Here is a 13,445-nt window from a genome sequence, read left to right as displayed (position 1 = left end):
AAAAAACAACACTCATAATAGCATAAAAATGGCTAATTGATAGGCTGACAGGCCATTTTTCAAAACATAAGAACTGAGAAACATCATAGAAATATGATATTTATGCACTATTTACAGCTTTCAATAAACCATAGAAGTGACAAGGCTGAAACAGACTGTTCGCATGTTTTTGTTTCTGCTGCCAAATGCTTTCACTTAATATACAGCTTCCAAATAAGAACCATGGAACCAAAACTGTCATCACATATCAAGGGCTATCCAAAGCGGAAACAAGTTACTAGGGAAAATTTTCATTTCTGAAAGAGAAAATAAGTAATTGCTGATTATGAGCATCTGTATGGGAATCTGTATCACGGCCTGAACCTCTGATTGACCACCTGAGGCAAGCAATGAATCAGCCCTGGAAACACAGGTGAAGGCAATTCACCTGTGCTGCTGGAAGGGGTGAAGCCTGGCTGCACCTCTCTTAGACCCCATTTAAGAGCTGACTGCCAGTGAGGAAGGAACTCTTGGAGATTGCTCTTCTTGGAGTCTTCTCAGCGAGCCCAGGACAGGGGTAAACTTTCCATCCGTTCTTCTTTAGCGCAATAACCTGTTTAGCCTAACTTCCTTGTGTGTTTCTTAATTACAACATCCATACATTCGTTGATTATACAGCATCTTAAGAAATTGTGCAAATCACAATCACACCAAGACTTCCATGGAACTGGAAGTTATCTTTCTTCCTATAGGATAAAGCTCAAGGCAACAGGGATTGGTCTCATAGCTGTCCTTGCAACATTCCAACCTGAATCTTCTTAAGATCTGTATCACTAATGACCAGGACAGACATATAAACTGGCAGTCCCTAATCTTCTCTCATTACAACTTCTACAGCTCTGGCTAGGAGAAGTGCATGATGTTTTGGTTAGCCCAGGCAGACAACACATTGATCTACATAGATATATCACCAACTTCCTTTTAAATAAAAATTCATTTTCTATGACTACAACTCACCTAGCAAAGCTTTAAATTTGGATGCTTGGTATTACTAAAATCTTTGGCACTGGAATAGAAAATATTTTTGTGGGGATATAAATCACTTTGCCTATTTGAGAAATAAGAAGGTGGTTATTTTCTTGGGTGTTCGTTTTGCACAACTTCCTTTTTTCTTTTTTAAAGGAAGGTAGCATGTTAGTTACTTAAGAGGATTATTTGCATAGAGGAATGTACTCAAAAGTGAGTATGCTGAATATTAGCCCATAACAGTAATTAATGCAAGAGTAGGTATATATGTTTGATCCAGTTCCAGTACACGGTGCCGACTAACCTACACAGCTGCATTAGAATATTATTCTAAGTTCAGATTTGCAAGGTTTGCTCTGGGATACTGATCTTAGCTTCATGAGTACATGATACTACTTATTCTGATAATGCTAAGAAGCAGAGATGTTTAAGTTGGATGGAAGTATTGTGAGATATTTTTTTTTTTTTCCAGAATTTCAATTCTGCCACAGTTCTACAGAGGAGGAAGGAATCGCTTGTTCCAGCCCTTGATGTACACGGCATCAATACCCACAGAATGCTAAAGTTATGATAGGCTTACGAATGATTTTAGTGAAACCACACAGAGTCTCTCAAGAGAACAGGGTGATGAAAAAGGGAAAACTCTAAATAGTTGGAAAAAAATTTCCCCAGATCACCCTTCACACAATACGCTTTTCCAGAGTTTACCTGCTCACAGTCCATAAGCATCTTGCTCTTCAAATGCAATGATTTATACATACCTAAAAGGTCTTCTGGCACACATCTTAACAGCAAGCTCTAGCTCTAATTTATTTTGACTCTCCAGACTTACCTATAGGACGCTGGCATATACCCAAGAAGTGCCTGTCAGCACAAGCAGTGAAATTCCATGTTCCAACATACTGAGACTTGGGATCATTGAGGATTACACCACACTGATTGTTAAATTCTTCATCAAAAAGCTGAAAACCAGAGATACACTTATCAGACTATAAATAAGGCATAAACATACTTGTATAGAAAACATAAGGCTAGGAGAACATGATCTGTCTGAACTTGTTTAAGAACATTCAAAGGAGTGGTGTAATACAGTCTGCCTACTTTACAAACACTACCAGGTGCTTGGACTCAAAAAGAACTTGTAAGCTAGATATGGGGGAAGAATATTAAATTAATGCTTAAAAAAATAATGCTTAAAATAAATCTTGTTTGCGGGTGTGAATCCATTACATTTATTATTCACCATGGTAGAACAGCAAGCCAAATACCAATGTATGATGGTTTACAGATACATTCTAAAGTGAATCAATAATTATTGATGGCATCTTTTTGATGACTATATTTACATAGTCTATAAATTACAGATAGCAATTACAGACGACTCATTAAACAGTTGTTTGGGTTTTCTTCCTTTACATTTCAGTGTTCTGTATTTCAACTGAGAAGACATCATTCAAATAAAGGTCCAAATAAACAGAATTCCATTGCTGTCAGTCACTGTTTGCCAATTAAAGTCACCATCTGGGGGAATTGATCTGTTTTTTTTTTGTTTCTTTTGGTCTTTTTTTTTTTTTCTTTTTTGATACAACCAATATTCAAAATTTCAATAGTCAATAGCCCAGAGAAATCTAATAGTCCAAAGTCAGAACTTACATCCAGTGGAATTTTCCTCAGTCTTCCTGTCAGGAGTGGGTGAAAGTTACTATACAACAGTCTGCTCTCATCTATCCACTTGTTTTCTCTTGTGCTGAACAAAAACTGCAAACCAATCCAAATATCTCTTGGCATTTGAGGAAGCAAGGATGTTATAAAATCTGTTGGACAAAATCGTAAATGTACATACTGTGGTTCAGACAGCAGCAGCAAACACTTGAAAAACACTTTGCATTAATAAGGAAATGCAACTCCATTTTTATTAGCTTCATTTTCCTAGACCCTCAAGGTTTTCAAATGCTCATCACCCCTTCCTTTTGTAATCAACCCCAGGTGTGTTATCTTCTATCTGAACAGAGCAGACTATTTGTATTAGTCCTCCAAATCTTCAGATGAGGAGTAAGCAGTGTATTTAACTTGGCTTTGCATCCAGTACTTTCTATCCTTGCATTTAAAAAAATTTCAGAAGATGTTTTTCCACAAGTCTGCAAGATTTTCTACTGTCTCTCTGTGGAAGAACTACCCCCCCACCCTCTCCAAACTGATGGAGGATGTCATGTCTCCCACCTAGAAAGATGGAGACGTACCCTGTAAAGCAGAAACATTTCTTAGATTCTAGCAGTTTGCTGACCCCACCAAAGTAAGTAGGATTGGAAAAAGAAGCCAGAATTAAATGGAAAAAAAAATCAGCAAGGAAACCTTAAAACTCAGACCCCTCTTACTGAGCATTTTGGAATGAAACAATGGCCTTCAGTGAACCCCCAGGCACCAAAGGCATTTGCTGAGCTTGTCTAGATTAGGAAAACAAATTGAAGCTATGTAATTAGCTACTGCTGATGTGTCTTACCTCCTGGCCAAATGCCAGGCTGGCCTTGGCCTATTTTCTGAACTAGACCAACCCATGGAAGATTTACGTGTCAGAACTAGCTACCTCCTAAGGCCACCGAAGGAGCCCACAGAAAGAGGCACGCTTCTTTAGGATAGCACCTTTGTTCATTCCACATATGTGGATTTTGCAATTGAGGGCTTGGTGACGGGACACAACAACAACTACGGCTTTTAAAGTACTAAGACTACCGTGCCAGTTACATTTTTAAGTTGCAAACCAAAACATGGGAGTGTTTCCATCTATTATCCTTTTTTTTTTTACAACAGGTTAAGTTAAAATGCTTGCTGACCATATTTCCATCTTAGGTTTCTAGCACAGCAAACAACAGACAACGCATTTTTAATCTCGTCTTGGATTTTTACAATGCTCCTGGTGCACCTTAACAGAAGCAAGAGATTTTACGCTCTAGCTCTTAAGCAGAACTATACTGAGTTTGGAAGAGAAGCTGCGCATTCACAAGTGCCCCCAGCTCACCATACCTTGCTCAGCTTGACTTGAGATGCATGGAAGAGAGCCTCCAAAAGTTACACACTTTTCATTAGCTGCATTAAACGTTAAGAACTCAGATTTCATCTTTAGGAAGCACTGCAAAAGAAACGTACAATTTTCGTTGTGCTATTGCTTCCTAAGAAGTAACTGATAAGAAAACCAACCTTAAAATTTCAGTTCATGTTCTGTAATTAATAATTACTTTTTCTCGGAAACGGGACTGATATCAGCTGCACGCCCTCCTGGTTATATTAACAGAATAACTAAATATAAAAGTGACCAATGAATAGTCCCTCATTCATTGAGGATCAGAATTCAGTAATTTTTAATTAGCTACGTCATGATCATGTACTGTTTTAAGAAAGAGAGTTCATATGTGAAAGTCAATTGGGTTGGGCCAAGTTTCTTTTATTGTAATTTACTATATTGTGAGAGAAACAACTTGGGAACTCAAAAGCTATATTCTGCAATCATTTGATATAAAGCGGCAAACCTTGGCAAGTGTAACGTGCCAGGTTTGATGCGCCCTCCTGTCTATGTACAGAGAACAGCAGCAGGCCACAAAAGAGGAATCACAATCTCACTAAGATTTCAAATGACTACCTTGAAACATAGAATTGAAATTTACTACAGTACGGGTTCTCACTTCTGGTTGGTTGGTCCCTTATTAAAAAGCTTCTTCTAATTTCTAATCAAGTGAAATCCCTAAAGTGGCTTGCGAAGCAGAACACCTGCCAGCTTGCTGGCTGCATATGATTACTCATCAAGAGAACCAAGATATTTCAGCCACAGAAATCTTATCTCTTCTTCTCTAATCCTTTTCTTAAAAACAGAGCCCAAGATTAGACAATAAAACCAAAATTCTTGGACTTCACCATGTGGTGAGGGAAAAATGAAAATCCTGAAATTACTGCTTTGAAAATAAGAAGCAGCAATTCTGCATACGCAACAGACAACTAGAGGGGATGATTTTAAATCACTGCACATAGTTTCCAAAAGGAATCCCACGGTTCATTCCTAAACATACTTCATTTTCCCTTTTAGCAGAGCACTCCAGCTTACCGATCTCCAAAAGATAGGTACTGATCATTGAACTGTATTATTTCTGTACCTTATTCCGAAATCGAAGCCAACCCTTAGGGCAACCTCCTGTGACTGGGCGGTAACTGGGATCGTGTTTCTCCAGCAAGGAGGCATTATTCTTCTCACAAATGAAGGGCAGCTTCATGTTACAGTTAACTGGGTAGTCTGCAAAAAAGTAAGTTTCGAAAAACAGTTATGACAATTTCTATCATACTCTTGCTTATATGCATACGTGGACATGAAAAAGACCATTCTGAAGCACAGTCCTTTTCAGTACAACCACACTGAAGTACGAAATAACATAAAGCTTGAAAAGTAACAGCAGAGTAAAAGACAAACGTAAATGCTTTATATATCAGACAATAATGTACTCTTCTTACAGATACAGATTCTGATCTCTTACTTTGAGTTGCAACACTTCACATAAGTGGAGGTAACTCCAACAGATAAAAGTTCGATTTAAAAAAAGATTTTGAATGAGGACTAATTGCATTTTCTAGCATAGAAGGTGCGTGCTCTGAAACCCACTGAAGCCAAAAGAAATATTGAGAGTCTGCCCTGTACTACTGCTTTCCATTATTTCAAAATTAACTAAACTGGCCTCCTAGGTAATAAGATTTTTTGGTTAGCAGAGATGGAAACACGTCAGCAGTATAAAACAGAAAAATATGCTTTGAAGTGGAAAACGATAATAGATGAGGTAACTATTTAGTCTCCAGAGGTCACATACTGGTTTTTCCCCAGTATGACTCATTGCTGATAGCAAACAGCTTTGAATACCACAAGGTAGGCATTTCCACTACTTTGTTTAGCTCTTGCAGTAGGACTCCACTACTTAATGAAATTTACATCTCCAGCTGGACATGCAGTTGCAGGTATTCAGTCAAGGTACTCTAACACTTAATTTTCACAACTTAGAATATATTGCTTATGCACAAAAAGGAAAACAGACCAAAAAAAAAAAAAAAAGATTTCATCCAATTAATTAATTTACAAAAGGAGTTAATGATCAATCATTGTTAACAATCAAAAAAGTTGTTTTCTGAATTCACATTTCCCTCTGGTTGGCAAAAAATATTATCATGGCTTCTCCCAAGAACAAGAAATAAATGATTCAAAATTGAATCAGATTGTTGTCAAGAAGATATTTGCTCCTAATTCATTATCAATTTGCAATCTGTATCAGAGTTTCAGCAGAATAGTAATTACTTCATAACAATGACTAGAAGGGCAGAAGAATAAAAATAACCATACCTCTATACCAGCTCTTCCTAGAAACATACCAGCAGTCCCTCAGGGATCGATCATGGAAGCGTGGAAATAACTGTAAACTGGATACAAACATTTCAGAGTCAATCTCCAATCCATTGTGATCGTCAAATGGAAACTCTGATAGGAACAGAGCCAGTGCATACAAAAATCTGGGCTGAGAACTGTTTCTAGGAGATGCCCTACAACACTGGAAAGGACATGGGAAGAAACTAGACCAGGAACAAATATTTGGTAGGTTCAGCAGTTATGTAGTAGTACCATGCCCAAATTAAGGAAATGTGCAGAACAAGGGTAGATTATTCACTGCATGCTGCAATTGCTTGCATGCTGTCAAGACAAGAGAGCATAATGAACAAGAGCCTTTCTAAAGTATTTTGGAAGGCAGTGTACTGCTACAGTATTCTGGAAAGCTAAGATTTTGCTTGTAAGAAGCCCATGATCCTTTGCAGCAGCCTTGTACAGTGCAGCCTTTGCTGTGAGGCATCCCAGCTCTACAGGACTATAGCATAAGTTCTCCACAACATTACCTAACTGGGTCAAGCTTAGAATAAAGCAGTATTCTACATACGGTGAATGATAGCTGTAGCCATAATCAATAAACTTCAGCCACCACTTCTGTTCACTGTTCGATAACTGTGGAGAAAAAAAAGGTAATTTTAGAGATTACAGAAACAGCTCTCCAGACTCCCATCGTCAATAAACCAATGACAAAATTCACTTTGATTTAAAATATGTTTTTAAATGTATAAGAATTATAATTCTTCAAGAATAGAGAAGGATACAGATAGATATGAATGTGCCAAAATAATGGACGCCTGCACCTACTATTAAAAAAAAGCTTGTATTTTCCACTGTGAGGAACAAAGCTAAGAGAGTGCTACAAGGTTTCTCATGAGTACGTGCTAGAAACATCACTCCTGCAAAATTCATAGCAGCAGTGCTACCAAACAACCAGGACACGGCTGCAAGCAACCCAAAGCAGACATGGTTTCACAGGAACTTACACAGAGTAATTCTGTGTTTCCAGCAGTCCACCAATGAATAGATTGTGAATAGGGTAGAGATTAAAAAGGTCAAATCTTCAGCCTCTCCTGCCACTCTACTTCCAGGTAAAATTGTCAGAAGAAACTTTACTGAGAGTGCTTACAAACTGCTGATTTCGGAAAGTGCTATTTCCTCACAAGCCTGAAGACAGGCACTAAGAGAGGTGCTGAAACATGAAATGCTTCTGTAAGATTCCTTAAAAGAATGCACTTACGTGCAATGAACACCACAAACCCCTTTCTGTAAAGGCTATCAGACCATCATTGCATTTTTAATTAAATCCTCTCCTCAGGTAAGAAATTATGTGCTATCCCATGAGTAAAATTAATAGCTGGGGCAATTGTTAGTCAAATATTTGAAGAAAATGTAGTGTGTACAAATGAAGAGAGATTTTCTCTTCATTTGGAGATTTTTTTTTTTCCAGTATCTGAGGCTACTCTTAAATTTAAGAATTCTTTTACAATACCGACATGGTATTGTTTCAACTGATCTTTTTCTTTTAAATACAATTGAAAACAATTAAGGCCAATAGAACGAGAAAGGAAATTAACATTGTTTTAATATTGGAAAAGCTGGCAGCAAAACTTCCCTGTAGTGAAAAGTATCTGTTAGATAGATTCAACTTCCTTACCTTTTCTATCTGAGATAGTATTGTCCTGAGTTTTGGGTAAGACTCCACAGAGGCCAATTCACTATCATTTTTCTGACAGTAGGAAATAGCTTCTTGAAAGCTCAGGTTTTTATCTGGTACAAACCACAGCTCTGCTCCATCAACAACAAGTGGGACTCCGTGGATTCCAATTTCATCTATGCAGAAGAAGTGCTGCATTAGAAATCAACTCTGAGAAACTCGTTTCTTTTTCTTAATATAATAAATTTAAGTTTGACACTAGAAAGAATCAACACTCATTCTTGCACTTAAATGCTATCAGTCATGACATCTGCTGTTACCCAAAAGGCATTACGGTAGTGATGCAACAAAACTAGTAAAATATATATCAGCAGTAACTATATAAAGTTGAAGGGTATCCAAAAGTCCATTTACCTGGTATATACCACTCAGGTGTCTTTGGAGTGCTACCTGGCAGAGAAAAAAGGAACAGTCACTTCCAGTTCTAGTGAAACTGTGCTCATGCATAACAGGAGTGATTTGTTATACTCATGCTTCTCAGTCATAGAATCACAAGGTTGGAAACGACCTGCAAGATCATCAAGTCCAACCATCTTCTCATCACCACTGCTGCCACAAACTAAACCATATCTTGTAGCTCCTCATCCAGGCGCCTCTTGAAGACTGCCAGGGACAGCGACTCCACCACCTCCCTTGGCAGCCATTCTTGTGCCTGACCACTCTCTGAGAGAAAAAGTTTTTCCTCATGTCTAACCTAAACCTCCTCTGGTACAACTTGTGGCCGATTCCCTGGGTCCTGTTTGTTGCCTGGGAGAAGAGGCCAAACCCCTCCTCAGCACAGTATGCACGATGAAGGGAAAAAACAAGGAGGATGAAGTCTTGCATAGGTTTAATAGTCTAAAACATGCTGATTAAAAATGAGTGAAGTCTTTCCATACCTCACTCTTAAATACATCTGTGAGTCTTTTTTTTTTTTGCTCCCAAGAAAGATATAAGCATCAAAGTAATATTTTACCTAACTATGTCCCCCTAGGACAGGAAAATTTCATGCCCTAAAATGCCTTTTAATGATCTACTAAAGCACAAAAGCCTTCTGGATTACAGCACTTCTCATACTGCATGAAAAATGTGGATCTGTGCAGAGATGCCATGCCATTCCTCTGCACTTCGACTCTTCTGTCCCACTACAATGAGGAGCTACTTCAGCAACTTTACCAGAATTAAAGAGGCTCATTCACCTGAGGAAGAAGCAAACTGTATACCCAAGATGTCTGTGGTCTTTTAGTTACAAGTACCACTTGATTCTATCATCTCACCTACTGAGAAGTCACTTCATGCTTCACGGGAAAAGAAGGAATAAAGGAACAGTGATAATACATCCTTCTCATGGTCATTTTCTGATGTGTCTTTGAGCATTCTAAGTACACTGCCTACGGCACAGGCAAGGCATCTCATGTACTGACCTCTAACGGTTCACATAGGAAATATAATAAAACATAGGAAAGTTTCTGCTAGAGGGCAATAATGATGGCTCAGTAGCAGATTTTTTTTTTTTCTTTTAGAATACCAAGAAAAATTATGTCTTTCTGAAGCTTATTACCCTAGTTCCTGCTTGTATTTCTCTGCTGCCTATTTTATATCTTCCAATTTGATCATGAGCAATATTTCAGATGTGCTGACCTACTCTCAGCTAGTTAGACCTAAATTACTTAAGGCTCAATTTCAAATTCCACCAACTTCCAAAACTGTTAACACAAGGGGACTAAAAACCTGTAAACAAACTCTTTTACACAAAATGCATGTAAATGCAGTTTACCTTTAGTTATCTGGCAGACCCATTCGAGTTTAGCCTCACAATCAAAAGGCTTGAAATAAAACTCCAGGTCTCTGCCTTCATGGAAATAATATCTCCAAAATGATCTCCTTGAAAACTGAAAGGTCTGTATAAAATAGGAACAGAGAATAGAATTAGTATGATATGGACTGTTGAAACGTGAAATGAAATTGTATTACAAAAGTACTTTGGCAAAGTCACCATGTACATTCCACGCAACTTGCTTTATAAAACTGAGCAGATTTAAGTTTTAAACTGTAACTCTCGATGCTAGCCAAGCTTATGAAGCAACTGGATAAAGCCTTTAAGGTTAGTCTACGTACAGAAGCCCTTCCTTGCAACATTGTTCCTTCATTTTTTTTGTGGCACAGGGGTCTTGTCTCTGCCTATTATTGAATTCTCTGTTACAACTCTTTGCCCTGAAAAAAAAACCTCATTTCTCCTCAGAAGAAGCACCCATCTGAATTAGAATAGAAATAATATTTTAATATAAGATTATTTCTTACAATCAAGTCTTGCTGGTCTCCCCAGTAAGGAGACTTTTGTTTCATTTAGTGAAAAGAGCACATATCTAGATCTAGCAGGTAAAGGAGGGAGGTTACTGTATTCACAATGCCTCCTTCAAAGTGCTCTCCTTGTCTCACGCTTACATCAGCTTCTTACTTTATGATCACAAACACAGGGGAAGAAAATGAGGGGAAATGGCTGAGAATAGAAACAAAGGAATACAAGTATTGTTTCCTGCAATAAGTCGGAAAAGCTGAAGTGGTTCTAAGTAGGTTAATATAATGGGCAGTGTTGGAATGATCTGCAAAGTCAGGTGATGCTTTAGGATAGTTAAAGGCCATATTACAACTCATGCCATTGAGATTGAAATAATAAATAAGCTACGAAGAACATCTTGAATGAAAAACTGAAACAAGTACACTCTGTTTCACAAGTAAGTAAAGAAATACAGCAAACACAAGCATACACGCTCTACTTTGGCTACTGCATTCCATTACACTGTTTCAATCATATTCTTTATTGGTAGTTCAGAAAAAACGAATCAAGATTTAAAAGTTACTTTAGAGTTCTGGTTGGTTTTTCTTCTTTTGCTTTTTTTTTTTTTTCTTTAAGATTCCATGTTATGTTCTTAAGTGTTATGTATAATATTCAATGGATTTATAGCATGGTATTATGAAACAGAAAATAGTGTTAAAATATTCTGTAGTTCAGAAGAAGTCTTATGACAGATCAGCATTTGCAAAGCACTCAGTTCATTAAAACTGCTTGAGGAAGGGAAATGCAATACTAGGTATAGATTAATGAAGGGAACATCAGCAGCCTTTTACTCTACAAAGAAAAATTCTTCATCAGTCAACCTAAATTCAATATACAGCTAGCAGGAGTATTTCTTCCAAGTACTTTTATGTATGAACATGCTGCCATTATTAAAAACCTTGAAACTAACCTTTAAAGCAACACAGTCCCTCGTGTCATACTCATCTTCCAGATAATCGTGTGGCAAGACAAGACTAGTTACCTGCAAGAGGACAGGATGAAAGAATGATTACTTCAGAACTATTTTTGCTATGGTAGCCTCTTTAAACTTGTGATCCCATGAGGTTTTGTACCATTAGAATGCACATTAAAAGGCAATAATTGCATCAGAGAGTTTTCCTCTTATCGTAGAGGAAAAATAAATTTAAAAAACTCTCACAATTTCATGCAAATAAAATCAACGCCAGTTAAGAAGGCATTTTTGGAGAAGACTGTTCTATCAAAATAAACCGATAAACTCTTCCCTCTGCTGTTGCATTAAGACACCTTTTTCCCTCCACCAGCTCTTAGATATTTACTACTATATTTCCATTAAAATATTTTAACGTGATTGAGACAGATATCAGGTTAACTTTATTAATGATATGTTTTTAATTGGAAAAAGATATGGCTTTAATTGGAAAGCTGCCTGGATAATGGCACTTAAGTGCACAAGTCTCTGAATTATTCATCTGTTGAAAGATGTGCCATAATTTTGCTGAAGCATTTGTAAATTAATTTTTCAATCTAGTCCAAGAAATCAGGACATGACATTTCCTGGTTAAAAGTTAACTTACGGGTTTATCATCACTCCATTGCCAGGTTCCCAAAGAATCTGGACTCCTCTTATTCATTCCAATCCATACCCATCTGTCATTACTGTGAAGAAACAAAATAATTTTTTTATGCCAACTATATGTATCAACACATCTAACAGAAAGACTAAGGAATTGCATTACTTAGTATCAAGCAAATACTTAGTATCAAGGGCCAGAAGTTCACCACTGTACATTGTAGCAGGTCAAGCAGAAAATGGGCCTAGAGGGTTGGTCCTCCTTGCATTTCCATTTAGGAAGATGTGTCGGTTAGTTTTCTCTGAGGTCAAGGCAAGAGAAGTAAATCAGGTAATTCCTTCATTCAGTGAATCACCACTTTAACAGTTGTCACTTGAAATGGAGGTCTCTTTTCCATACTTTTTCCCAGTCTATCACAGGGGGTTATTTGGTCTGCTTCTCCTCATCCACCTCCAGGTCACCTCTCTCAAACACACTCTTCCTCAAACCACACGAAAACTTCTATTCACACAAAACAGTGGACTTCTTTTCCCCCTCAGGTTTGTCAGTGACATAAACAAACCAAGCACAGGTACATATTTGAACTTTGCAACTCCATAGAAGGGGCACAGTCAGTTAAACTGCAAGTTTAGTTTTGTGCTGCAGCCTATACTTTTTGAAATACCATTTTTGTTCTAGATATTGAAGCTTAAGACAATTCACTCCAATCTGCTAGCCTGCCCAAGAAAAGTAAGAGTTGGTAACTGCTGAAAGCAGCAGAGAGAAAAACCACAATTTTCTAATGAAATTACAGCCAACATGAAACCCAACTGCAGTGAAGTATCAGGGAGACATACTCCATGTGTTCTGACAGAAATAAAAAAGCACCAATGCCACAGTAGAGGGTTTCTGTAAACACTTATCTGGACTGCTGTTACATGAACCGATGTTGTACCAAGCATAGAGAAGGATATTTGAAGCTATGCAGAACATTTAAGATACTAGCTTACTAAGAAGAACTAGAGGTTTTCTTTTCTAGCATTTAAAAATAAAGGGGAAGGCATATAATTACTCTTACCAACAAATTAGGACACTGAGCCCCCAAGAGGAATAACTTTATGAGGAAAAAGTACATCGTGACTGAAGGAACCACAGTTCAGAAACAAATCTGGACTCAAAACGCGAAAGAGATTTCTGGCCAGCAGAGGTCAGAGTTTGGAGAAGGCTTCTAAAAAAATAGTGGTGACAAACTATCAGACTGATTTTAAGACAGAAGTTGGCAAGTTTGTGAACGTAAGTCTATTATGTAGAGGGATGGACCTAAACCAAGCTTAACAGCATAAGAATTGCTAAGAAATCCCAGGGCAACACAAATAAACTCTTTGTTAAGATTGTGTCACTGCCTTCCCACACATATCACCATAAAGATGCTAACCTGTGCCTGAAACAGCTGATAGAGCAGCACCAAAA

The 13,445-nt window shown here is 37.7% G+C and overlaps 1 protein-coding gene across 1 annotated transcript; it reads right to left on the bottom strand.

Moving 5' to 3' along the window:
- Nucleotides 1-1,489: 1,489 nt before the first annotated feature.
- LOC104911697 (lymphocyte antigen 75-like) lies at nucleotides 1,490-12,103 on the bottom strand. Its single transcript, XM_010713663.3, has 11 exons — nucleotides 12,000-12,103; nucleotides 11,354-11,425; nucleotides 9,883-10,006; nucleotides 8,481-8,516; nucleotides 8,067-8,242; nucleotides 6,960-7,024; nucleotides 6,374-6,450; nucleotides 5,148-5,284; nucleotides 4,027-4,132; nucleotides 2,659-2,819; nucleotides 1,490-1,967 (listed from the first exon to the last, which is right to left on the bottom strand). The coding sequence occupies exons 1-11, from the start codon at nucleotides 12,054-12,056 to the stop codon at nucleotides 1,815-1,817; spliced, it is 1,164 nt and encodes a 387-aa protein (XP_010711965.1). The 5' UTR covers nucleotides 12,057-12,103; the 3' UTR covers nucleotides 1,490-1,814.
- Nucleotides 12,104-13,445: the final 1,342 nt, after the last annotated feature.

Source organism: Meleagris gallopavo, chromosome 7 (genome assembly GCF_000146605.3).
Source record: "Meleagris gallopavo isolate NT-WF06-2002-E0010 breed Aviagen turkey brand Nicholas breeding stock chromosome 7, Turkey_5.1, whole genome shotgun sequence".
Lineage (NCBI taxonomy): Eukaryota > Metazoa > Chordata > Aves > Galliformes > Phasianidae > Meleagris > Meleagris gallopavo.
The sequence above is the reverse complement of the archived record's forward strand: the minus strand, read 5'-3'. Positions and strand labels throughout refer to the sequence as shown.